The 27,172-nt window shown below is 37.2% G+C and overlaps 1 protein-coding gene across 1 annotated transcript in view; it reads left to right on the forward strand.

Annotated features, from left to right (window-relative positions):
• The window catches only part of LOC122816190 (radial spoke head 10 homolog B-like), a 1,099,140-nt gene that overhangs the window by 877,844 nt on the left and 194,124 nt on the right, over positions 1-27,172 (forward strand). Inside the window, exon 16 of the mRNA XM_044088939.1 lies at positions 1,631-1,819. Coding sequence (XP_043944874.1) covers positions 1,631-1,819 — 189 coding nt within the window. The remainder of the gene's footprint in view (positions 1-1,630; positions 1,820-27,172) is intronic.

A 27,172-nucleotide genomic window follows, 5' to 3' on the forward strand; every position in this document is an offset into this window, starting at 1 on the left:
GTGTGTATATATATATATATATATATATATATATATATATATATATGTCTACGTATATATATTTTTATACATATACATATATATATATATATATATATATATATATATATATGTGTGTGTGTGTGTGTGTGTCTTTTTTAATCATGTTACACACTGCCTTACTAGCTGTACCCTCTCACTATCACCCTTTTTGTTGAGTGTACTTAGTTTTGTTGTTGCAATTGCTGCTGTTTTTATTTAGCAGCTTTTGTTCTGTGTGTGTGTGTGTTTTAATGTGGAACAGTAGGTGTTCGTATAGCTTGCATTTCCATCTACTCTTCCTTTTGGGTCTTAGGAAAAAATTAAAGGGATGCTGTCTGCGGCTGTGGAAGACTTTCCTACTTCTAGCAATTGATTGGTCCTTCACACCCACAGACAAGCAAGGGGGGTTCTGAGCTTTGACAGACTCCCAGAGGGAGGGTACTACTACTCATATGCTATTAAAGCAGTTTATTCTGTGAACATCTGCTGTTACAGGTAAGTGAAAAGTATGCATCTGTACTTTTTCTTTACTTCTTAGGATCTTTTTTCCATTTGTCAGACTTCTGTTTGATTAAACACAGTGAAACACATTAGCACTTTTGAATGCATTGCTTTCAACATAAGAAAATGCTGAAATCTGTTAAAAGCAGATGTGAATTCCTGCTTTAGCTCCCCATTTAAAGTGCTTTTAACAAGCTTCTTTTTATTTTAATAGAATTACTTGATGAAGCTCAGTTATCCACCAACACTGTGATGTTTAACACCTCATCAACTGTATAACTGCTGCCATTAATGAATCAAGATATATTTCACTGAATTTATTAGACTAAATTTGTGTTTTTTCAAGACTATCTGGAAATCAAGCCAATTGTCCAGTACAAACTAAGGTATTCTGTTTCAAAAAAGGAAACAGACAATCGGCGTTTGTTAACTCAGTGGATTTATTATGCTTTTTTACAGAAAAGCATAGTAAGTCAGCAGAAAAAAAGCACCACAAATGGTAAAAAGGGGATTTTCTCCGCATCTGACATGGCAGTGACATCACAAATGGGTGGAAAGTGGGCAGGGAGAGGGGAGAAGATGGTTGGGGTTATGAGAGGTGTAAGGGGTGTGGCCTTGGTCCAGTTTAAGCCACAATGAAAGGTGGCAACCTTAGTGTAACCTACCCTACTCAGCTTGCAGTTGTCTAAATCCTTGTTTGAATTTGTTATGATTTGCTGAATGTTGGTTATACTTATGGTAAGAAAAGAGATAGTGTTTTGAATGGTGCTTATGCTGTCTTAGGTTCACTTAACGTATCCTGAGGAGCTACATCCTTAGAGTTGTCATATAAAGTTAAACATGGAGTTAGGCAATTGTCCTCCATTTGTTATTCCTTTTAATATGTTTCAGTATACTAGTTTTTGTATTTTGAGGGTCTATCAAGTGGTCTCCCATTTCATTTAGTATAGCTATTTTAGTGGTCATAATCTATATCTGTAAGTATATGTTCATACAGATATCTTCATCATGGAAACATCTGTATGTGTTAATACATTTCTTCATTGTTTTGTAAAATGTTTTAATAAATAACTGATTAATTAACTTAATCATACTTTTATCCTAATAGATTACTTTTCTTGAATTTTATGAAGCCCTTCTTGGATGTGCATTAGTATATGTTACCGATGATGTGATGAAGGAGTCAGAAGTATATTCAACAAATATGAATAACCTTGATGCTGACATTGCTGCATACATAGACCAGCCAAGTGAAACAACAGTGCTTCAGCAAGACCCTGAGAGTCACATGACTGAGGTGATTAAATTCCTGAAATGTTTTTAAATGCTTTATTGATTCTTATCGAACAGTGAGAATCTTCCACTCCTTTAATCAAAATGTACTCACCTGCAATTTAAGTAATTTCTACCTATTTTAGAAATTAAGGGCATATCTCATACTTTCACTACATAGTAATTATGCTGCTTTCTGACATTTTAAAAGAAGGTGTTTTACACAATACCTCTAAAAAATGGACGCAACATAGATGTGCATCAAGCTTAGGTATAGTTCTAACTCACCCTCAATATGATTAGATTATGGGAAGCAGTGGTATGCCCTATGACATATGTTTGGAGGGTGTAGCTTGTAGAATGCTTTGATAGATAATGAACTGTCATTCCACTTAGCCTATCAAAATTATATTAACTGCAGTAGCACTGTAACTTACTTGGACTCTGTATGGATTAACTGCAACATTCTGATCTGCACTGATGAGATGTGCAAATCAGTCCCCACCAGTCATCATGTTTTTAGACTATGAGAGTAAACTGGAGTACCCAGAAAAAATCCATTCAGACACAGGAAGATCATGTAAACATCACATATGCAGTGAACAAAGCTCAGGTCTGAACTCCCAAACCCTAAAGCTTTTAGATACTCCATGTTGCCCAATGCCTTGTACACCACATGAAAGACAAAACATGTAGACTATCAAAACATAAACAGAATATTAGGAAAAGTACAAATGAATGCAGACTGAGCAGACATGTAAATAAATCTTTTCTTACAATAGTGGTTCAGCAAAAACAGCAAGGTTACTCAAAACCAAATGACAAAACGGAATTGTAAGAGAAGTAAGTTAATGATTCCTGGCTGATTTTGCAAATAAAAATGAAAATTAACTGGATTGTTTTTGCCCTTCTTGCCTATCATTTTCACTCAGGCCAACCTTTTATTGTATTTTTAGTAAGTACTTCTAAATCACTGTTAGTACATCACTGGCATTTTTTGACATATTTAACTGCAGTATTACCCACAATGATCTCTATTTCTTCTTGTAGCAATTCAGCATACTTCTCTAGTAAATATGCTCTACTCAGCATATCTGCTGTGTGCTTTATCATACTTAATGTAGATTAAGTGACCCCTGCAATCTTGCTGGTGGCTTGTTCAAAAAACTTTCAGAGTATGTCAGACATAGGTGCCAGAGTATGGCACCTATGTCTCTAATGAACACGGGTAATCTGTAAATGGTTCATCTCCCAGGCCCATGCTTACACGTATCGAGTGTATCAGAATTTGTCAGAGATTTGGGATGCATAGCTAGGCTTAAAAAGCCCCTTGGGGTTGTTACCCTAGTAAACACCTATGGACTTATACTTTGCAATGGTTTATAGGCTTTTAATATGCAGGAATTTTAAGAATCCAAGCTTTACATTCCCATGGTAGTTTTTAGCCCTTGTATGCTGCATATAACCCAGACATAGGCTGAACAAGGATATGCTGGAACATTTACATGTTTCCTGTATCCAAGAGGAGCAGGGATGTTAACTGGGGGGTGGGGTTCAGTTACCAATCCATGGTGGATTTATTTTTATTTTATACATACAAACCCATGTGGTTGTGGTACTTTAAAAATTTTAATGATATAGTTGGTAAACCATTAGCAATTAATTTGTGTGATTTGGATTGCTTAAAAAGTCATTTATTTCTATTACTAGATGGTTCTGATGAAGTCCAGTATTGCTGGATGAAAGCGCTTAACCATCTGTGTTTAATAGTAAAGTGTGTATTTTACTGGGTCACACTGACTTCATTCACTTGTTTATATGGATTTTACCAGCAAGTGTGAAGGATTTGGGCGAATATCGCTGATCACTCACTTTTGGAACTGCTTTGTGGTAGCTCCAGTGTGACAAACAGTCTCTGTGTGGTTGTCTTTGTTTTTCTGAGTCTGTAGCTACCTATATCCTTATTTATTAATTCCATAATAATCCTTTCCATAGCTTTACAAATGAGACTGGTCAGGCTTATAGATCTTTAATTACTTGGATTTATTGAAGCCCACCTCTGTGCAAGGGAATGACTGTTGCTCTCCTCCACTCATCCAGCAGGAAGTCTATTTAGAGGCAGATATTGAATAGCTTCTTTAAGGGATCAGACAAGTCATGTTTCAGGCAGACCATTAGCCATCCTCATATGTTATTCAACTTCATAATCATAGTGTTCTTGTCCTTACATAGCTCCTTGAGAACTTATTCTTGGATGAGTTGTGTGGGGAGTATATGTGTGCATATGGGATCTGAAAATATTGCAGGTGAGAAGAGGGTGATGGTTAAGCTAAATGTACTAGTAGATTGGCTATGTCCAATAGATCTAAGTATGTGATATCATTTACTATGAGCTCTGCACAGTGCTGGGCATTGTTTTTGACATTTTTAACATAATTAAAGAAGGTTGTGTGGTTACCCTTCACCTGGGTGGCTATTCTTACCTCATATCTGGATTTGGCTGATTCAGTCACAGTCCAGAGTTCCTTATTTAGTTCAGCAATAGCATTTTGACATCTTGAGAGCTATGGTTTGTTTCCACCTGAACATCTTTATCATAGCCATATTTATGGAACTTCTTACTCCCATCCAGTTCTGTTAGCACTTCCCTTTCTGTTTGAGTACATCTGTAAATGTTCCTGACCAACAGACAACTGGTATTTTCTGTTTTGAGATCACATCTGCAGTGATATTCTGACCAGTATCCAACACAAATGGCATATTCACATAGTATTTTAATATGAGGGCATTATAAATTTGTTTCTTAAGCATTTCAAAAATATTTCTTGTTTATAGCTCCATTTCTAGGTCATCTTGCTCTAATAGTTTCCTTAGTGGCATAGTTATCTTTGCAAGAACCGTATGATTTTCATAAAGCTCTATAATACCTAACTGTCTTATAGCCTTGCTGTTTTCATTGCAAATTTGTTTTACCACGTTTAGCTTTTCAATAACCAAACACCCAAAGGTGTTAAGAAAATTTATTTCTTTAAGTGGTATAAAAGTAGTTTATATTTTTATTTTTTTAACTCGTGCCAGCATTTTTTGACTCATTGATGCCATGCTGTGGTGCAAAAAGGTTGACTGTATGTATACAGATGTCTCGCCATTCATTCTTTCACAAAATACCACTTAATCCAATATGAAGTCAGAAGGGAGCCAAAGTCTAAGTTAGAAGTTATTGAGCACATGGCATAAAAATTCAGTCTAGATAGAATGCCATCCCATCAAAGATGCATGCACACTCACTGGCATATGGCACAGTCAATCTGTAGTATTTTCTAATCTCAGTTGCTTAAAAGTATTTTCTGAAAAATATTATACTGTGACCCTGCTTCTTGTTTTAAATGGTACATTCTGCTTATCAGTATTCAGCATTTCTTGTCAACAGCATGTCCTGAAATCTTGTCAGTACCTTGAATGGATTTTAGACTTTTTAGATGTTTTAGATTTTAGACTTCACCATATGAAGGCTTTTTACTTCAGACATAACTCAAAGCAGCTTATTTTCATATCTCCATGTAATAACATTACAGTTCTTTTTAACATATTAATTTTTCCATTTATGTATCTTAGAAAGAAATGTTTTTCTTCCAGCACAGATTCTAGAAATTTGATTAAATATTGGACTTGGCTTCTTCTCACGCTTATAATAATATTTACTGTATAAATCTATGAAGCATTAATTAAAACTGTGCAAGCAATGATCTGCTCCCCATTTTGGATCCTCATTCACTTCTGTTTTTCATATTTGACTTTATTTTTCATATTTGGATAATTTCAATATGCAATTTATTTTATACACATTTCTTCAGTTATTTCTTTAAACTGTACTAGTAATTTTCTTTGGTCTGCACACATTCTTATCTTTTGATCAGATTTATGTTTCATATTAAACTGTCCCTTGTTTCATCACTTCTTATATCACAAACAATCCTAGCTCTTCTTACTGACTCATGCAACTCACTAAATTCACACTCTCTGGCTACATTCTTCAGCATCTATAGTCTGTGTGGAACTTTGTGCTCTTTTAAAGAACAAATGTCTAATTGTAGTCACTGCTCATAATTATTCTTTAATTTTCGTCCAGGTGTAAGGCTAGCCAACTTTATGACTTTTTTCCCATTGACATGAAGCATTATAGTATAACACATTGAATCTTTTCAAGCTTCTTGGTTAATTCACTCAACAAGTAATAAATCAAATTTCTGGATCTAGAACCTCCAGTTTTCTGCTGAATTGTTTTCCAGCAAAATAATTCTTGAAGGCTACAGCTTTATTTCCAAGCACTCAAACGTTTGAAAGCAAACATGTTTCCTTATTTATGTAGCTTTATTTATTCATTTATACAAAATATTTCTTTACACTTGATATCATATCATGTTAGGAGACATTAAATAACAGAGGTATGGAGGATGTGGTGTGGCCTCACTGATATATACATTTTGATGCATCAGAAAGGAGGACTCAGTACCACATGACCTGCAAATCACTGCAGCCTCTTAGTATTAAAGCTTTATGGTCTATATCAAACATGGATGAGTGTGGTCTGTGAAATAGTTTGCTGCAAATTTACATTAGGGAATCCAGGACAAGGTTTTCTGGAAAGTAATTTTAGATAATTAACAAGTAAGAAGTACTAAGGGGAGAGAACAGAGAATATTGCTAACTGAAAGGTAATGCATAAGTGAATGCCATTGGTATGAGGTAAAAGAACAAAGAAAGAGGGACAGGGACGAGTTATAGGGGCTAGTCAGAGAGTGCTAAGTAGAACAAAGTACACATAGTTGAAACTGGAGAAAGACTTGCAGACTAAAGGAGAGTTAATACAAATTACAAGTGAACAACTGGGGTGAAAGGGAAAAAAGGAATAGAGAGTGAATGCATTGCCTGAGGTCTCACCTTATGGCAGTTTTGGAAAAGGGTGAATATTGTAAGGGTACTTTCAATAGAGAAAAGGAAAGTAAAAGAGGAAGATACTGAACCAGTCCAGTGTTGTCTATTTTCATCTAATTCAGCTGAAGGTTGTCGGATCCAACCTGTGCTCTGATATTGAAGCTTTTCTGTTCCAGGGTTATGACTCCTTCCCTACCCATAATTCCCTTGCCTCCACCCTACTACTTCAGATCACATTTGTTGCTTGAAGTGTATGATTGGGCATCTGAGAACTCCTTTACTGTTTATCTTTTGAGGCACATTTTCACCAACCCCTCCCTTACCGAGGGTGATTTACCCTCTCAAGCTCATATAAAACTGTGTTTAGATTTTTGCTTAGGCAGTTTAGGTGTGTTTTTCTAGTTATTAAGGATGTTTACATAATAGTTATTTTTTCCATGTCATATTTAAGTGTGTTTTTACACAAGTGTTAAAGATAGTTTTATTTAGTGTGTAATTACTTACATAGATAAGGTTGGTCAGCCAATTATTACTGTGTGTGTGTGTATTTTACCTTTTTCTTCAAGGCTGACAGACTACAATTTAAAAAGTGCATGATGTGTGGGCATAAGCTACCCCCCAGGACCCATACTCCCTATCTATACATTGTTTAGAGGCAGTTCATTTGGATGCTTCTTGTCAAGCCTGCACTTCTTTCAATGCTTGAACTTTACAGACTTGATGTGATAAATTGATTGATATGCTACTCCTTCCTCCCCAGACAGGGTCTGCCATTCCTACTTCTTCTTCCACTTCATCTCCCAGAACCAAGGACAAAAAAGCTAGGAAGAAAGCAGATGCAGACAAGGTTAAATAAAAACCTAAGGAGAAGTCAAAAGAGTAGTCCTATAAGGGGTCGCCAGATCCTTCTCAGGAACTGGAATCTGATCCAAAGTTACTGAGGCTACCAGAGCTGACAGTTTCTTGGTGCTGTACATCTCTGACTCAGCCATGGTTCTCACCAGAATCAGTCAGCCCAAGACTTCACTCTCCTGTTCTTTAGAAGTGCTACTCCAGACCATCATCAGGGGCATCTTCATCCAGGTCTTTGAGAATTCTGACTGAACAGGATGTCAACAGAATGATGTGGAAATTTCTCAGGATGGAGATGCAGCTTGGGGTTCTTTCATCACCATTCCCTGGGAATATACCAACTGCTGGTGCATCTACCCCTCCTTTATACTCTTTTCCTGTTCCTATTCACCCATCAGTGTCAGTAGTTTCAGGCCTGATCTGCCCCAGAGCACCTTTATCAGAGCCAATAGTTCAGGTAAGTTCAACTCAGACTGGTTTTCCTCAACTTTCATGTCCAAAGTGTTTGGATCTTTAAGAGTCTTGAAGCTGAAGCTTCAGTGTTGACATCCAGGGGGAGCTGTTGACCCCAAAGTTGTCTGAGCCATCTCTTCCCTGGGACTTCAGTGCCAGATAGCTCGGTGCCAAGCTCAGTCTCTGTGTTGAGACCCATTGGTTATAAGTTTTCCATTCGGTGTAAAGTTAGGATGGGAGCCTAAGGAGCTGGTGGCTTCTTCAGCCTTTGAAGTTTTTCTTCAAAATTTGTCGATGCTGACGGAACCAGCCACTATCATTTCAGAGCTCTGCCCTTTGGATGCTCCCTGATGTTCACCAAAGTCATGGCAGTAGTAGCAGGGCATTTTTGTCTTACTAGAGATCCATGTTTCCCATATCTCGACTATTGGCTCCTCACAGGTACAACCAACCATGTCTTATCATACTACTGGGACCTTTTGCTCTGACAGTTGCAGAAGCTGATGATCACTGTCAGCATCCGCAAGAGCCAGCTTACACCTTCTGAACAGATAGAATTTATTGAATGCCACCTGGACACAGCCTTAGAGATTGCCCACCTTCCAGTGTCCAGAGTTCTATATCTTTCTCTCACTGTCACACAAGTTCTTCACTACCCTTGTCTTCCAGCAAGTTTGGTTCTTCAATTTTTGGTCCTTATGGCATCTGCAATTCTCATGATTCCTTTTGCCAGATACTTTAAGAGGAACTTCCAATGGACTTTAGCAGTCTGGTGGTCTGAAATAATCCATCCATTCCACATCAAAATAAAATTAACTCAGATTTTTAGACAGCATCTATATTGGTAAGGTCTATATTAGAACATCGAAGTTTCAAAACTTTGAATGTTCTAATATCAACCTGTATTCAGTGAACGCTGAAAATATCGAAGCTACAGAAAACCAAATTTTTTCCCAGGGAAAGAATTCAGTTGTCCGTTTCTGTTGCTTCGGTATTTTCAGTGTTGTGGTGGAAAGTTATGGGTTGGGTTCAGGTAAGTGTGCGATTGAGCGCGGGTTAGGTTAGTTAGGGTTAGGGTGTGGGTTTGGTATGTGTGCGAATGTGTGGATGTGAGAGTTAGAGCGGGTTAGGTGAGCTAGGGTTAGGGCGCGGGTTAGGTATGTGTGTGATTGTGTGGATGTGAGGGTTAGGGCGGGTTAGGTGAGTTAGGGTTAGGGTGCGGGTCAGGTAAGTGTGCGATTGTGTGGACGTGAGGGTTAGGGCTGGGTAGGTGAGTTAGGGTTAGGGTGCGGGTGAGGTGAGTGTGCGATAGTGACAGACCTTAGGGTTAGGGTTTGGGTTAAGGTAAGTGGATAGTTAGTGATGTATGTATAGTTTAGTGTAGGGTTAGGTGTAAGATTTTAGGTGTATGGGTGTGGATTGCTGTTTGTTTGGTGTGCTTGTGTTGTGTGTATGTGTTTTGGAATAGCAATTTTTTTCCCTAGGAAAACATTCGCTGTTCTGTATGTTTGATGTTTTCAACTTTCACTGAATAGGGGTCGATATTAGAACATTCAAAGTTTTGAAACTTCAGTGTTCTAATATAGACCCTATTGGTAGGTAACATCTCATTTGGTGATAAACGGAAGATCATTTTGAACAAGTTCCCCAGTGGCAGTTTTGATAATGGACACTTCCCTTTCAGGTTGGGGGGAGAAGGAAATTAGATGGCAGCTGAAATTAAATGCAGCTTGCCTTCCAGGTTTAAACGAAATGATCCCCACTAAACCTCTGATTAGGAATACTTGACTTTCACATGGGCTATAGATGTATATGGTGCTTAAAATTTCATTTATTTTTACATTTTCACATTAGTACAATATTCAACATCTAATATGTATTATATTTGGATTAGGAAACACTTTTTAGGTATTACTGTCAGTGTTCCAACAACAATTGTTGCTTTTGTTATGAATTTCCACTTCTTTGGAAATGGTTTATATTAACATCATTTTCCTTGACAGTTTACTGTAACATGTTTTACTGTGGTCTTTACCTCTTTTTACTTGAGGTTCATTTGTAGTATTTTAATACATAGTTTTGTAGAATGATTAGTTTCCAAACATTTTTAATGTATAATGTTAGGTTTATTATATTATTTGTTACACATGCATTATTTGTGAGTAAATCAAATACTATGCGTTTAAGAATTTGGGGAGGGTGCAGTTTTTAATCAATCAATTTTGGCGGTTTTTCAAGTATTTAAAGGAAGTGTGTAGATTTGTTAATTGTTCTGAGGAAGTGTATTTTATACATGAAAGCGCTCAGCTAACTATTTGTGGATTGTCGTATTAAAGAGCTCTGGCTTTTTTTCTTTTAATTAAGCGTGGATCGTGGTTTTTACTGTGGTTTTGGTGTGCTGTGCAGTTTATTGTTGTACCCACAGTGACTTTTTGGAAATTGTCGTTATACGCCTGATAATTGTAAATATGATTGTTTATTAAACAGAAAAACATTTTTTTCTAACACAATTTCTATTGTACTACATATAACTTCAATGTCTCTCCCTTTCATTCTTAAATTTATGCATGAATAATCATGAATAGCATTAATTCCATAGTCGTTAGGTATGACAGTGAACAGGGAGGCTATGTCCATAGTTACCATAATGAATTCACGATTCCTATTATTGTTGTACCATTAATATAATTTTTTCAAGAAATCCCCTGTATCCTTTATATAACAAGGACATAGTTTTAAATATTTACTTAACTTCTCCTGAATGAATACAGACAGAGGTTCTGTTGACCAACCCCTTCCAGACACTATGGGTCTCTTTGGTGGTGTTGTCATAGATTTATGCAGTTTAGGTATTCCATACATTATTGGAATTACTGGGGTTGAAACTGTTAGAAAGTTAAAAAGCTCTAAGGAAATATCACCTTGCACCTGTAAGTCATAAATGAACACATTCACATCACTAATAATTTTCCTAACTTCAACAAATGAAATTTCTTTGAATGTTTTCCTGTCATGCAAAAAATTATGCATTAATACATTGTATTTTTCCTTATCAAAAATAACAATCGCTCCTCCCTTATCAGCCTGCTTAATTATAATATTTTTGTTATTAATCAGTGCTCTATAGGCTTGATGCTCATCATATGTAGCATTAAACAATCTAGAGTTCATTTTACATCTAATTCTATCATTGTACAGCTGTCTTAATTCATCCTCACAGATGGAACTGAACGCATTAAGTATAGGAGCATTGTTAGGAATAAATACACTTTTTTTCTTTAATTTGTCATAAACTTCATTGTAAGTTCCCCCATAAATCATTTTTAAGCTGACATTCCTAATAAATATTTTTAAATCAGTTAATGCCTCAACGATGGTATCATTACTAGTCAATATGAATTGCAAGCCTTTATTTAGAAGGCTTTCCATATTATCAGTCACAACAAGAGTAGACAGGTTTACGATGGAGGAATTCGGCTTACCAGTCATTTGTGCCCCTGTTTGCTGCTCGGTAAGGGGCTGTTGTTCTTCCTCTTCCCCCCGCTTACATTGAAGCATTGTTTGGAGTGACCTCTCGATTGAGGGCATCCCTTGATGTCCACTTTCTCTGGTAAATTTGGCACAATGGGTTGCAAGAGGTTTAAAAAAACCTCCAGTTGTTTAACATTAGTTTTTGGGTTACGAGATGACTGCTCTGTGGTTTGTTGACGTTCAACCGAGGAGCCCACTGTTATATGTGTAACCGCTGATACTTGGTTCCTGATCATATGCTCTCTCTCACAAATCACGTTGCCTGTAACATCTCCATTTCCATTTCCAGTCTCACGATTGGGTCGCTGTTGTATGGCAGGCCGTCCTTCATTTGTAGGCGGGTTTTCTTCAATTTCAAAGGCATCCAATTCATCCATTCTATTAGATTTTACTTTTCACTGAAAAATTGCATTATTTTTATTAGAATGAGTCCTAGGCCAAGAAAAAATATGACAGAGCTTAAAATCACTAATGTCTCTTAGTAATTTCTGTTGCTTGACCGCTTGCAATTTATTATCAAGCATATTTGTTCTATTGAGCATTAGCTGATAGGACACTGATATACATGTAAAGTCATTTGAATTCACTAACTCATTTTCAATTTTTATGATCTCTTCAGGCAGTTCTTTCTCTATTGGCAAAAATAAGTAATTCATCAGCTGCATATATTCTCTGCTTAATTTTAAATTTAGTTGTTGCCAGGTCTTTAGAAGCTCAGGATAAGTATTAGCATAGGCAGGCATCTTTAATATGTGCAAGCCTCTGGGAACTATATTAAACTCAAGATATACTGAAATCTCTTAAAGGTTTGTACCTTCCTTTCCAGTTGGGTTAATAAATTATTAAGATGTTCATTTTTCTCAGGAGTTAGAGCTGTATGAAGCTCTTTATTACCCATCACATGTAGCACCAACGGATTGCCAGATAGTTGTATTAAGTCACGTATAGACCTCGTGGCATTACTGCCTATTCCAGTTTCCATGTCTTGTACTTGTACTTGTATCGGCTGTGTCATCATGGAAATCGGTTTTCTTAAAAGTAGCAAGTGAGCAACCAAGGTTGAAAAATTCGACGATAGGTAAAACCACAATTCAACCTAAAGTTCTTAGTCTTCTCTATTTGAAGGACAGAAATATCCAAGAAGGCAAATAGAATAAGAAAAACTCACTTTATTAAAACAACAAAGCTTTCAGGAATGTCCCTTCCTCAGTGTTAATCAAACTGCATTTAAATTTAAACATATATGTATATATATATATATATATATATATATATATATATACCAAACAACCAAAACCACATGACACAGCCATCCTATAAAAATATAATTGAAAACCGAATTAATTAACATTTAAAAGCACAGACATTCATTAAAATTTGCATATATTGAAACAAATATATATTGTAAAAATATACAACACTACAAAATGTCCTAGTTATATAAAGGATACAGGGGATTTCTTGAAAAAATTATATCAATGGTACAACAATAATAGGAATCATGAATTCATTATGGTAACTATGGATATAGCCTCCCTGTTCACTGTCATACCTAACGACTATGGAAATAATGCTATTTGTGATTTTTTATGTGTAAATACAAGAATGAAATGGAGAGACATTGAAGTTATATGTAGTACAATAGAAATTGTGTTAGAAAAGAATGTTTTTCTGTTTAATAAACAACCATATTTACAATTATCAGGAGTAGCCATGGGTACTCGCATGGCGAATACATACGCCAACATTGTGTTAAGTCAATGGGAAAAACAATATATTTTTAGTGAAGGAAATGAATTTAAGAACATTGTATTATTTTACCAGCGCTTTGTAGATGACTGCTTTCTTTTATGGGGAGGCAATGAACAACAACTGAACAGTTTTGTACTCTTTTTAAATAACACTACTAATTTTTTAAAATTTACATTGAACTCATCTAGTACTACGATGTCCTTTTTGGACGTTGAATTATATAAGGGTAGTAATAATGAATTAGAAACTTGCGTTTTTAAGAAAAATGCGCAAGTTAATAGATATACACATGCAAAAAGTATGCATGCATGACATATATTTAATGGAATTGTTAAGAGTCAATTGTTAAGAATCAGCAGACTCAACACTGATGTAGATAGATGTCAGGAACAGATGGATACAATCTGCCATGAATTTCAAGATAGAGGTTATAGTATGAGACATGTAAAGGAAATAAGAGACAATGTTTTGAGAAGTAGGGAAACCTATGCATGCCCCTTTTTCGCTGACCCTATAACCTCACAAGTTAAGCATAATGATTCACACACTGTGATGAGATATGTAACTACATATAACGATATGACAAAGTATGTTGAATCAATAATTAGAAAAAATTGGCGTATTCTGATGGCTCAGCCTGAGCTTAGTAGAATATTAGGACATATGCCAAGGTTTGCATATAAGAACATGTATTTTGTTGTTGTGTCTTTCGGCTTATCCCGGTTAGGGGTCGCCACAGCGGAACTCCGGTCCGCTAATGATTGGCAGTTGACTTTTACGTGTTGAGTTGCCAGCCCTAACGCATAAACATGTATAATTTAAAAAAAAGATTATGCTATAAAGATTTTGAAATGAATTCTCTGCCAACAATAATGCACAATGCTGGCACAGTACCTTGCTGTGCTTGCAGTTGTTGCATAGATATCTGTACAAATAAGTTGTTTGAGCATCCGGTGAACAAAATTAGATATGAAATGAAATGCCAGGCAACATGTAGAACTACCATGGTTGTTCATCTGGCTACCTGCACACAATGTACAAGTTTTTATGTAGGTAAATGTTCAAGGGCATTAAAAGAATGAATCATTGAACGTAAATCTGAGATGAGAAGAAATATATCCTCGAACGCTTTAGTACAGCATAGGACAGAGAAAGATATAACACATAACTTTAAATTTAAGGTCTTAGAAGTGATAAATAAAAGTTTAAGAATGGGAGATATAATTAATAAGCTAGATATTGCTGAATATAAATGGATTGTAAGACTGCATGCAGATAGGAAAACCGGGTTTAAACAATATGATTACTGTTAAACCAATATTAGAATATAGACAAAAATAGCACCATTGAAATTTAAAACATGTAGTTTGATATATTTAACATTTTATTTTGTAGTGTTGTATATTTTTACAATATATATTTGTTTCAATATATGCAAATTTTAATGAATGTCTGTGCTTTTAAATGTTAATTAATTCGGTTTTCAATTATATTTTTATAGGATGGCTGTGTCATGTGGTTTTGGTTGTTCGGTATATATATATATATATATATATATATATATATATATATATGTTTAAATTTAAATGCTGTTTGATTAACACTGAGGAAGGGACATTCACGAAAGCTTTGTTGTTTTAATAAAGTGAGTTTTTCTTATTCTATTTGCCTTCTTGTAATTTTCTGATTCCCCATCTGCTGGTCCAAGTTACACTAGAACTAGTTGAATTAGGTCAGGGAAGAACTTTGCTTCACATGTATGAGAAGCCTGTTCCAGAGAAGGGGTAGTCTCTGAGACAAATATCTATCTTCCAGCATGTGCTTTTTATGTCAAAGATGAAGTTTAGATCCCTAGATCTCTTAATTCTGCTGTTTGTTTTGCAGATATTCAGCAGGTCCATCAGAGTAGGATCTAAGGATGCCTTGCAGACCAGGCCTTGATCAACCCTCAGCAGTGTGTAGGAGACAGAGTACAAGGATAGGGCTTTGAGGCCATCCACGTAGGACATATTGTTTATACTCTGAATTCTTTTTGTGAGGAACCTCTTTGGATACTCCAGGTTTTGCATGTGCCTAGTCAGATACATACCAAAGGGGGAATTCTACAAAATGGTTGGTCTGATGAGGGCCAAATACAGCAGAATAATGACCTCCTTATTCCAAGATCCCATACCCTTGTTTATAATTTGTGCAACACAGAAAGATTTCCTTACTACCACAGACACATGATAGTCGAAGGCCAGGTTACTGTCTACATACTTTCCCAGATTCCTGATTACTGCTTCTACTGTTATTGGTGTATTATCAATGTGGTAGTTTCCAGGGGTAGTTCCAATGTTTACTATTATGCATTTCTTGGCACTGGGTTTTAGACCAGGACTCTGGCACCAGTTATTTATGTGTGTCAGGCCTTCTTGGAGGGTATTTCTGTCTTCAGGGAATTCTGTGACTGTACCTAGTTTGCAATCATCTGCAAACTTGGTAAGCTAGAGGCCCTTGATAGTAACCTTGACATCAGAGAAGTAGATGACAAAAAAGAGAGAACCCAGCACAGAGCCCTGAGGGTCTCCACCAATGACCAGTCTCTTTGTGGAGCTAGACTCTCTTGTTCTAATTTCCTGAACCATTTATGTGAGCTAGATATCTTTCCATTGTTTGATATAGGGGTTTATACCTAATTTCATGAGTTTGTCTACAATGCCCAGTGGGGTATGGTGTTAAATTCCTTGGACAGGTCAAGGTAGGCAATATTCTCCATTTTGCCCTTGTTCATTGCTTTGGTGACTTCCTCAAAGAAGCCCACCTGATTGAATAGTTATGACCTACACATAATGAAATCAAACTGAGTTGGATCCAGTGTCTGAAGGTTTTCTATGTCATTATTTATCATTTCCATGATATTTCTTTCCATGGGTTTACATATAAAATTAATCAGGCCCATGGGTTTGTAGTTACTGGGGTCAGTAGGTGGCCCACAGTTGCACAGAGAGACAACAGTTGCAGTCTTTCATTCATTTGGCATGAAGCCTATCTGGAGGCTGTAATTAATTAGTAATTTTAGGCTTCTGATAGGTTGTGCCTCATGCCATTTAGCAGGCATCCTGGGATATTATTATGGCCCATCGATGTGGTGATATTTGTCATATTGATCACTGGTGCAGTATCGTTAACTATATGTGTTCTATCCTGCCAGGGATTTAACAGCCAGTCAGCTTCCAAAGCTTTAGGGCACCTTCTATGCACCCAAACTGTCAGACAGCTTGAACTGGGCTGACTAAATGACAAGTTTGGGTGCCAAACCCTTCAGAGTTTTACTGCCTCTGAAGAATATTGTCCTCTAAGGCTTATGAGGATCGACAGTCAGTGTCTACTGTTTCTTTGCTGGGCAGATAAGTTCTATCCATCCATCCATCTACAACCCCTGTTTTCCCATTTTTCGCACATAGGGTCAGGGTGTCACTTCACCAGTTACAATCATGTAGAGCCAAGGTTCACACTGCCAATGGCTATCCTTACCGCAGTTGTTCTTCCATGCCACACACTCACACACATAGACTTTCACCTGTGGACAATTTACAGAGTCCACTCCACCTACTTTATATCATTGGAATGTGGGAGGAAACTAAAGCACCTAGAGGAAACTCAGACAGACTCGGGGAGGACATGCAGACTTCACACTAAAGGCAATCCAGCTGAGAATAGAACCAGGGAACCTCTTGCTGTGAGGTGACACCACTATCCACTGCACCACTGTGCCACCCAAAGATAATTCCCTTTGGGGGAAAAAGTTTGTTTCATTTTCTAAATATTGTTGCTTTTTTATCACTTTCTTCTTCAGGAAAGTTATTTTAAGCTAGGAGTTTTGTGTTCTAATGGACTGTCACAAGACTGTTTCATACTTATAAATGGGAGCAGTCTTTTTTCACGTCAGTTTAAAAGTTGTAAAAAAAAGACATTTTTTTCTGTGTGAGAAATTCTGTTTATTTTACTTTTGTGGGGCTTCCAAAATGTTTTAAAGTGCTTTTTACTGTGCTATTCTTTAAAATAAAAATGACTTTGAAAGGCCTCCCTTTTGAAAAGTTATCACTTGAAATGCCGAGTGCCAAAAAGATGAGAAAAAAAGACTGAAAACACAGAACAAATTTCAAAAACCTTCTTCTCCTTAAAACTCCCTCCCCCGAAGTTGTATATACCAATTCTGAGATCATCAAAACTTGGAGAAAAGGGAATATTTCAAGAAATGGCATCACAAACTTATTATATATACAAGTCTAGTCTTTCGGCCATTCAGTCTCCACATTTCAGGACACACACTAGTGAGTCCCTACATTTCATTTCCTACTTTTAAAGATTTATAGTATTTTCTGGCATTTTCTGCTTGTCTTTCCAAGTAAAGAGGCACCATTTTCAGCTTAACCTTGGAACAAATTACTGGTCCCACTGCTGGTCCTCCCTCAAGTCACAAAAAGAAAAAAGTAAGTAAACAGCCTTTGCTACCACAGCAGACTAGTAATTTTCTTCAGCTGCAGGTAGGTGACTGCTGTGGCCATTTGTTGTATCTCAGACCACTCATATTTTGCCATTATCCCTCTGGTATAGCACCTACAGACACTATGGACTGTGGGTTAGCCACATACTCTGTCACTGTTGGGGTCTCCTCAGTGGGCAGAGGACAGACACTATTGTCCGTCCTTGGAGAGGGAACAGGGAAGGCTTTCTTGTAGTGTCAGAATATAGTAGGAGGAAATTCTTCCTTTCCAGGGTTCATTCCTCATCCTCCAGATCAGACTCTTGTTTCCACTGGTTCTTCATCTCATACTGTTCCAAGCAGTGATAGAACCAGTTCCTCCTTCCCAGATGGGAAATGGTTTTTATTCAAGGATGTTCCTTGTGCCAGAGAAAGAAAATGCCTGGAGACTAGTTTTGGATATTTCTTTCCTAAACCTTTTTCTGGTAGTGCCCAGTTTCAAAACTATGTCATTTCACATCCTGTTACTTCTTCTTCCTCTTTCAAGTTTCCTGGTAACACTAGACTTAAACAATGCTTAGCATCACATCCTTATTTATCCAGAGTTCAGATATTTCTTAAGGTTTTGCGTGTCTGTATCACATTATCAATTCTCTGCCCTACCCTTTGGACTGTCCACTGTACCAATAATATTCACAGTGTTTACCTCCAGTTGTAGCTTATTGCAGGCTACAGGGTATCCATATTTTTCACATTTAAATGAATTGCTTATCTTTGTAGAGTCTTTTTCAAATTGCCAGGAAACTCTGTCTTAGGTAAGAGATCTCTTACACAAGCTGGGATTCCAAGATAACATTCAAAAGTCTGTCTTGACTCCTTCACACAGGATTGTACTCCTGGGATGTCAACTAGACACCTCAGTTCAAAGAGTTCTTCTTCCATGGAAAAAAATAGACCTATATTTAGATCTATTTCCATGGTTTTCGCTCAGACTTTGGTCACTGCAAGGGAGTACCTTAGAATTTTGCATCTCGTGGCTTCTATTATTCTCATGATACCCCTGCAAGACACAACATGAGAAAGATATAGTGGTATCAGACATTTCTGTGTTCCCAGCACCAACACCCTTTGTCTTTTCTAATCCCAGTGCTCATGTTTGTCAGAAGAAAAATAATTTGGTGGAGAAAACAAATATCCTTAAATCCAGGTCCCCCTTTCTCCCTACCAGTTCTAAAGCAGTCAGTCACCACAGACGCCTTGGACTTTGCTTGGGGTGCAGCTTCAGAAATATCAAGGAGATGCTTACCCTGATCAAGGCACTCAATGCTCTGAACCATCTTTAGTCCCTGGGACCTCTTCAAGTTGTTACAGACAATTCACATTCATGTGCTACATCAACAAGTAAGGGGAAAAACATATCATACCCCCTTTGCAGACTAGCCATGTTAGCTTGGGATATGTCTTCACAGCACAATCTCACTCTAGAGGCAGCCCACAGTCTGTCAGAGCAGGACAAGGGCAGACCCTCACAAATGGCAACTAGATCAGGGGTCTCTTATTGTCCTTGTACAGGGATGTTCCTGCATGCTTTTCTACCCTTTCCACTAATATCCAGGGTACTTCTGAAAATTCAGAAGGAGTCCCCCAAGAACAGTGTGTGACTCCCTTCTGGTCCAGGCAACTGTTGTTCTCCATTATGTTGGAGATAGCCAGAGGTAATTAATACAAGTTTCCTTACAGACTGGATCTATACACACAAGATCAGGGGTGTTTGATGCACCCTGATAACAATCAACTTCAATTGACTACTTGGATGATAGCATCTTAATTCCTTTTAGGCCTTTGTTTACTGAGGATATGCAGCAGGTACTAATGGAGCAAGAATGCCTGTTACTAGAAAATCATACATTAGCAAATAGAAAAGGTTTTCTAATTGGTGCCAAGAACTCATTCAATGCAAGTTTTTTCTCTGGTTTTAAAATATTTGTGTGAGTTACAATCCTATAGCCTTTCTCATTCATCTGTCAAGGTTCATTTATCAGCCATTTCATGTCTGCTCATGGATCCTCCTCTTTCAATGCAGTCTCACGTCAAAATGTTTTTGAAAGGGGTTTTGCATAAGAGGCCTCCAAGAAAACCGGTGTCCCGTCCTTGGAATCCTAATCTTGTATTAGAGAAGCTAAAACCTGCTCTATTTGAACCAGCTAACCTGTCTGGCTTGAGGTTCTTAAAGTGGAAAACAGTTTTACTGATTGCTCCAATCTCTGCAAGAAGCGTATCTGAGTTGTAAGCACTTATGGTGAGTCAACCCTATCTCATTTTCCACAGGAAAAGGGTTTCTTTGAGAACTAACCCTTTTATGTCTAAAGTGGGATCTAAGTTTACTTTAAGCCAAACTAAGCATCTCCTCATTTTCCTTCCTGAACCTAAAAATGAGGGAGAAAAGATACTCCATACCTAGCATGTCACAGAAAACCCAGGTACTATCTTGACAGAACTAATTATTTCAGGTTCTCTGATCAATTGTTCATTTCATGTGAAGCTAAGAAGGGACAATCTGTGTCAAAATAGACTATTTCCAAATGGCTGTCTAAGGCTATTTATAACTTTTGTTATACTCGCCATAACAAATCTATTCTAGGCAGGGCTAAGGCCCACTCTACCAGGGCCTTGGCTTCATCTATGGCTTTTTCAAAAGGGATGGATTCTAGAAGTATTCTAAAATCTACTGTTTGATCCTCTGTTCACACTCTTACAAAACACTATAAGCTTGATCCCTTTTCTAGGTCCAAATCAGGCTTTAATAGCACCATTCTCATGGGCTCCTGGACTCTTCTCCTTCCACCTCCCATATGTAGAAAGCTAGGGTACTTTACCATATAGCCAAGGCTACTGCAGCAGTGATCAATATGGTGAACATGAGTAAACTTACAGAAATAAACTTCAGGTTACAGGACATGACACCAGTCAAAAATTAAGATTCCAAGTTTTATTCTGACTGAATAATGCCAAAACAATAAATAAATCAAGTGCTTCCTTCTCTAACTATTCAGAGACTTTATCAAGAATAAAATACACTCCAAAGACACTTCCTTAAATATATGTTAACAACCACACCCCCTTACGTGGTCAATCATTACCAATATAAAAACAATCAAGTACTCAATCAAATACTAAAAATACAGCTATTGCTGTTGAAATCCTAAAGTTAAAATGCAAGGACAAAATGTACTTATAATACATGCAAGGCAGACAAGCTACAAAAATTCAAATGTGAAACTCAATCATTTATATATACACATGCATATAGCCATTTAAAATTTTGAATATATGTCACCTAAAGTAACAAATACAATTTTGGCTACTTATTCATATATAAAACACAGCTAGACAACCTTAAAACTTAAATAATTAAATCAGAGTTTAGTCACTACCTTTCTAAGGCTTTTAATTTCAAAAAACAAGTTATAGAAAATAAATCTTTAATGCCAGGCCATTGAGTGGCATTAGTTCACAATTGCCATAACACTTCTTGTTTTTTCAAGCTGCAAGGGCCAAGGTCCCCCCTCAAATCCACATCCAAAGCTTCAATAACGAAGATAAACGCATGGCCCAGAAACTCATTACAATGCTTAGCTATAGCATTTGTATCCTTCTTAAGTCTAATGTCCCTTAAATGTTCATAAATACGACATTTTAATTTTCTCTCAGTCTTCCCTATATAAAATCTGGGACAGACCTTACAAAATCCATAATACTCCACTTTATCAGTTTGGCAAGAACATTTTTTTGTTTAATTTCACTAGTGCTCCATTAATATTAAAGGTTGATCCCTCAAATATATAAGCACAATAGTTATAAGCACCACATTTTCTCATATAGCCTAACTGGGGCCTTGTGGAATGGAGCTCCAAGATATTTTTACGACACCGACCTTTTTTGTACATAATAATGAGTTTATCACCTACACAATGTCTTTTATCACTGCATGTGGACATGATCACCCAATTCTTGAGCAAAATGTTAGCTATCTGCCTGCTAGACTTATTAAATGATGTAATAAAGGCAGGCTGAAAATGATCACATCTCAACTCATTTTGCACCACAGGAACTTCATTAGAACTTAAATTCATATTAATAATATGTGGTTCTTCCACATACACTGACTCTCCATGATTTTTGGATAAAATGTATTTAAAATGTCCCCTTTCCCTTTTGTTTATAGCTTCCAACATCACTTCATTTATTAAACCAAATGGGTAACCTCTCTTCAAAAACATATTTTTCATTAAATCTCCGTCAACCAAAAATGTATCAGGTAAGGTAACCATACGGGCAGCCCTCACAAACTGGCCCTTTACCACCGCTTTCTTCTGTTTATAAGGATGAGATGTGTCAAAATGTAAGTAGCTGTTAGAATATGTCTCCTTCTGAAAGATTTCAGATATAAACATCTGTAAGGGCGAATTCTTGACAAGTCTTACATCTAATTTCAGAAAGGGGGTAGAATTATTGATGTAAACCAGAAAATCGGGCCATCCCAAAAAAATTAAAATGTCATCCAAAAAAATGGATGTGCTTGTCTAGCTCTGTTTTATATAAGAATAAGTAGCCAAAATTGTATTTGTTATTTTAGGTGACATATATTCAAAATTTTAGATGGATATATATATACATATATATATATATATATATATATATATATATATATATATATATATGCATGTGTCTATATAAATGATTGGGTTTTACATTTGAATTTTTGTAGCTTGTCCGCCTTGCATATATTATAAGTATATTTTGTCCTTGCATTTTAACTTTAGGATTTAAACAGCAATAGCTGTATTTTTAATATTTGATTGAGTACTTGATTGTTTTTATATTGGTATTAGTTGACCAAGTAAGGGGGTATGGTTGTGAACATATATTTAAAAAAGTGCCTTTGGAGTATATTTTATTCTTGATAAAGTCTCTGAATAGTCAGAGATGAAAGCGCTTGATTTATTTATTGTTTTGGCATTATTCAGTCGGAATAAAACTTGGAATCTTAATTTTTGACTGGTGTCATGTCCTGTAGCCTGAAGTTTATTTCTGTATCAGTTTTATGATTTTTTTCTTTGTATGAGTAAACTTACCATAACAGTAATGTTCAAATTATCACTGCAGCACTAGCTGCTCCCTCCCATAATTCCCCTTGTTTTTTGGTGTGTGTGCATTTATTCTTTGCTGTTCTTAGCATTGTCCTTTCAGGGTTCAGCCTCCCTCTGTCTGTTGGCAGAAAAGCTGTGAAGGGTTTGGCCCTCAAACTTGGCTTTTAATCAGTCCATTTCTAGCTGTCTGAGTTTGGGTACATGGATGGAGCCCTGAAGCTTTGGAAGCTGGCCAGCTGTTATATCCTTAGAAGGATAGAAGCAACATAGCTAAGGCTACTGCAGCAGTGGTCATTCAAACATCTAATGTTATGGTACATTTACTGACACAACTTTCTTGACCTTGAAGAGTGCATCCAGGACTTGTTCCTTAGATATAGGTGGAGGAGTTATGTTTAGTGGTATTTCCTGAGTGATGTCTGGGGTGAAAGGGGGGGGGGCAAAATTGTAGCCAAATTTCTCAACCAGTAGGTTTCCTGTATCTGGCTCAGGATAGGTGGCTGGATCTACAATTAGGTCAGCACATTATTGTGTACTGCCTTTAGAATTACGTTGTTAGCCTTGAGGTCACTGCACTGTGCAGGAAAGATTTTCCCCCCTACCCCCAGTGTTCATTGTGCTAGCATATACAGGGATTGAGAGAACACCTTTTTTATTAAAATATCTTTCTTGACTTTGGTTTCAGTGAGCTGAGAGTCACTGAAGTTTCCTTTGATTATTAATTGTAGATCATGAAATTACGACTCGGTTTTGTTTTGACAGTGATCACATACAGACAAAGTAAGAGTACACTTGTTCTACCAACACATAATAATGAGAAAGACAAAAAACTCAGTATCTTAAGAAGTAAAGCATAATAGTTGTTAGTATTGGAGTTAGACCACACTAAGTGTGACCAATAGTAAAATAGATGGGAATGCTTATCTAAGATGGTAAAATCCTTTTCGGTAATATAGATCTGTTGGTGTAATACTCTAGGCTAGCACCAATGAAGTAAGTTATACAGAATGTGACCCAAATTTGAAATAGGCAGGAGGTGCATTGTGACTGGAAGGGAGAATGGATAAGAGAGTGACATCTCAAACTGACAAGTCTGTGTTTAATAAAATATGGGAGAGGAATTTTAGGGTGTGGCACAGATCAGCTCAGTTGTGCTGACCCAACAAGCAGAGCACAGAAAGCTGTACTTTTTCCCCTAATATGAAGTCAAACATAATACACAGAACCAACAAATGAGGCTTTTAAGAACTGGCGCACAGAAAGTCATAATTAACTTGCTTGTAATGTTTACAATGGCAACCCACTGCTGAGGAAGCAAGAAAGTATAATAATACTGTAGAAGTCATTATATCCAGTAAGTGTCCTTGCAAAAGCAGAATGATCTTCATTCACAAAAAATTCTAAATGTGTCCCTAAACATGATTCTTCCTTTGTAATATGGTTAGGTATTGTGATTTTGCTGTTCATGAGTGTGTTGCTATGAATTTGGGATGGAAGAAGTAAGATGGAGGACTAAGGATTGAAGGAGCTACAAAATAGGTATAACCATAAACAGTTAGACAAAGTATCCAGGGACACTGGAGAAGAGTTGTTGAAGAATCCCCTTACTAGCAAGGATTTAAATTGCATAACAACATGTTTTTTTACATCTAACTAGAAATAATAGAAATAAGAGAAATTTATAAAGATATATATATATATATATATATAGAGAGAGAGAGAGAGAGGATAAAAATGTCAAATAGACAAACCATTCAGTAAAAATGGCAACAAAAACCCAGCCAAGCTAGAGTCTTCACTGTGTAATACCTTAATGGAGGGCAATGGGATATACGCAAATGACCCCTTAAGCAGATGGATCTAGGACTAATGCTCGATGACACGTTTCCACGAATCGGAAATGGCCGAACACAGAAAAAGCACTTTCGCGAAACTCAAGTAAAACAAAAAACACCTAACAACATTAAAAAAAACAGCAATAATCATATTTATGCAGGGGGCAAGCCCCCCCCTGCACCCCCCACATGGGGAACTGTGCCCCCCACACCCCCCTACTTTTATATTCTCACTCCGAGATTGCACTAAAGTGGGGAAAAGGGAATATTCCCTTATTCCCACTGTGCCAAGATCTCAGCAACAGACATTTCCTCGTGTTTTTGTTTTTTTTAGTACAGTTTTGTGAAAGTGCTTTTTTCAGTGAAAAAACACTTTTGCGAAATTGTGCTCAGCTATTTTCGATTCATGGAAATGCATCGGCGAGCATTAGTCCTAGACCCACGCTTTTACAGTGTTTCAGCTACATGGCTTCTGAATGCCCATGAATTTTTTTTCTTTTTAAGTCTTCATGGGTACATTCAAGCCAGTAAAGCCAAACCTCACTATCTCTGGACATACATATGTCAGCCTTTAATGTGTGTGTGTGTGTGTGTGTGTGTGTGTGTGTGTGTGTGTGTGTGTGTGTGTGTGTGCTTGTGTATCTAGATAAATATGAATAAGGTGGTTCTGGAAAATGTGTATGTGGCTTTAAATGTGTGTTTAGCTTGTATACTTTACAAATATGGATGGGATTATTGTCACAGTATTTAGCTAAATCACATAGTTTTAACTGTCTATTACTATGACATAAGAAGGAGTAGCCTTGAGGGCTAAACTCGGAAAGCTAGTTTCTTACAAGGAGGATGACCTGAATCATGACCAGATGGGGCCCTAGGCATGATAATGGACCAGGCCCCATTTCCCCAATCTCTTCAGCCGTCCCAGTATCCCATTACTTGTCTGTCTTGCCCCAGTTGCCAAAAACACTGTTCAGACCTGTAAGTGATCATACTATTTTTCTTTACTTTTATAATGATTATAGGTATTTGCATTTAAATTAAAAACCTTTCTTTCAAATTGTGTAGCACAAACACTGATGGTCATTTGCAAAAGAAAATAAAACAAGTCTCACATTGAAACAGACTTAGTGTGAGCAACAGTAAACATCTCTGCCCTCAAAACTTGCATTTATTGAAAATTCATCCAGTCATGGTGGCTTAAGTGACTTGCTCAATTTCAGACAGTAGGTAAATAAAGGCAGAAAGATTCAAACCCTGCACCCTTGCCACAAGAAGCAGTTCCTTATTAGCTTGGAGCTTTTGTCCTCTGTGTTAACTACCAGAGTGCCACCTTTTAATCAAATACTGAACTCCTTTAACCATTGATGTGAGAGTGCTCAATCTCGCCGTTTGTTCTTACACATGGGTGTCGAAGCCGATCCTCGGCTCCGAGTCGGCCGCTTAGCAAAGCTTTGCATCCAGAAGAAGCTCGAGACCAACCTACCTCCCACAATCCCGTCTGCCTTTACCCCAGATCTAGTTTGCCGCTGCAACCGATCGCATCGTTTCTGAACAGCTCTGACCAACTGGGAAGATAAGATAACTTTTTTCTTAGAAAATTTTCTTGAAAGTTTTTAGGATTCTTGACTCTTATAATTAGTGTGTGTGTGTGTGTGTGTGTGTGTGTGTGTATGTGTGTGTGTGTGTGTGTGTGTGTGTGTGTGTGTGTGTGTGTGTGTGTGTGTGTGTGTGTGTGTGTGGTCTGGTCATTTTTTTTCTATTATATATAGTTTATATATATATATATATATATATATATATATATATATATATATATATATATATATATATAGTTTAGGTTTACCTTAGGGCCTACCCCACTACTACTAAACTTGGATTTTGATACTTGCAACATTATTGCTAGTGACTTACTAACCTGATTTGACAGTGTTTTGTGATAGTGTACAGTACTTTCTAAAAAAATGCCTGAGAAAGCTAAGTCAGGATTTAAGAGGTGTCAGTGTGGGCAGAAGATGTCTGTCACCGACAACCATAGCTCCTGTGTCTACTGTCTTGGCCCTCTCCATCTACAGGAAGACTGTTCTATTTGTCATTCCTTTAGTGGAAGGGTCATGACAGATAGGCCCAGGAAGCTTATGGACAGAGGTCTTTTGAAGCCTGCCTTCCAGGAGGCTCTTGACAAGTCAGACCAGGCTTCTAGGTCCTCGAAGGAGTCGAAGACATTGGAGCCCATGTCATCGGCTCCGAGTTCTTCGTTTAAGGTTCGTTCACCGGTTCCACAGACTTCGGGGACGAGTGTCGAACTTCTGTCTGTCACCGAGCCTTGAGTCTTGGAACCGGTGACGGAGCTTCCACCTCCTGCTCTGTTAAGGTCGGCACCGTCCTCGATTTTTCCCCCTTCG

This window comes from Protopterus annectens, chromosome 12.part0 (genome assembly GCF_019279795.1).
Source record: "Protopterus annectens isolate FY-2018-M chromosome 12.part0, PAN1.0, whole genome shotgun sequence".
In the NCBI taxonomy this organism is placed as follows: domain Eukaryota; kingdom Metazoa; phylum Chordata; order Ceratodontiformes; family Protopteridae; genus Protopterus; species Protopterus annectens.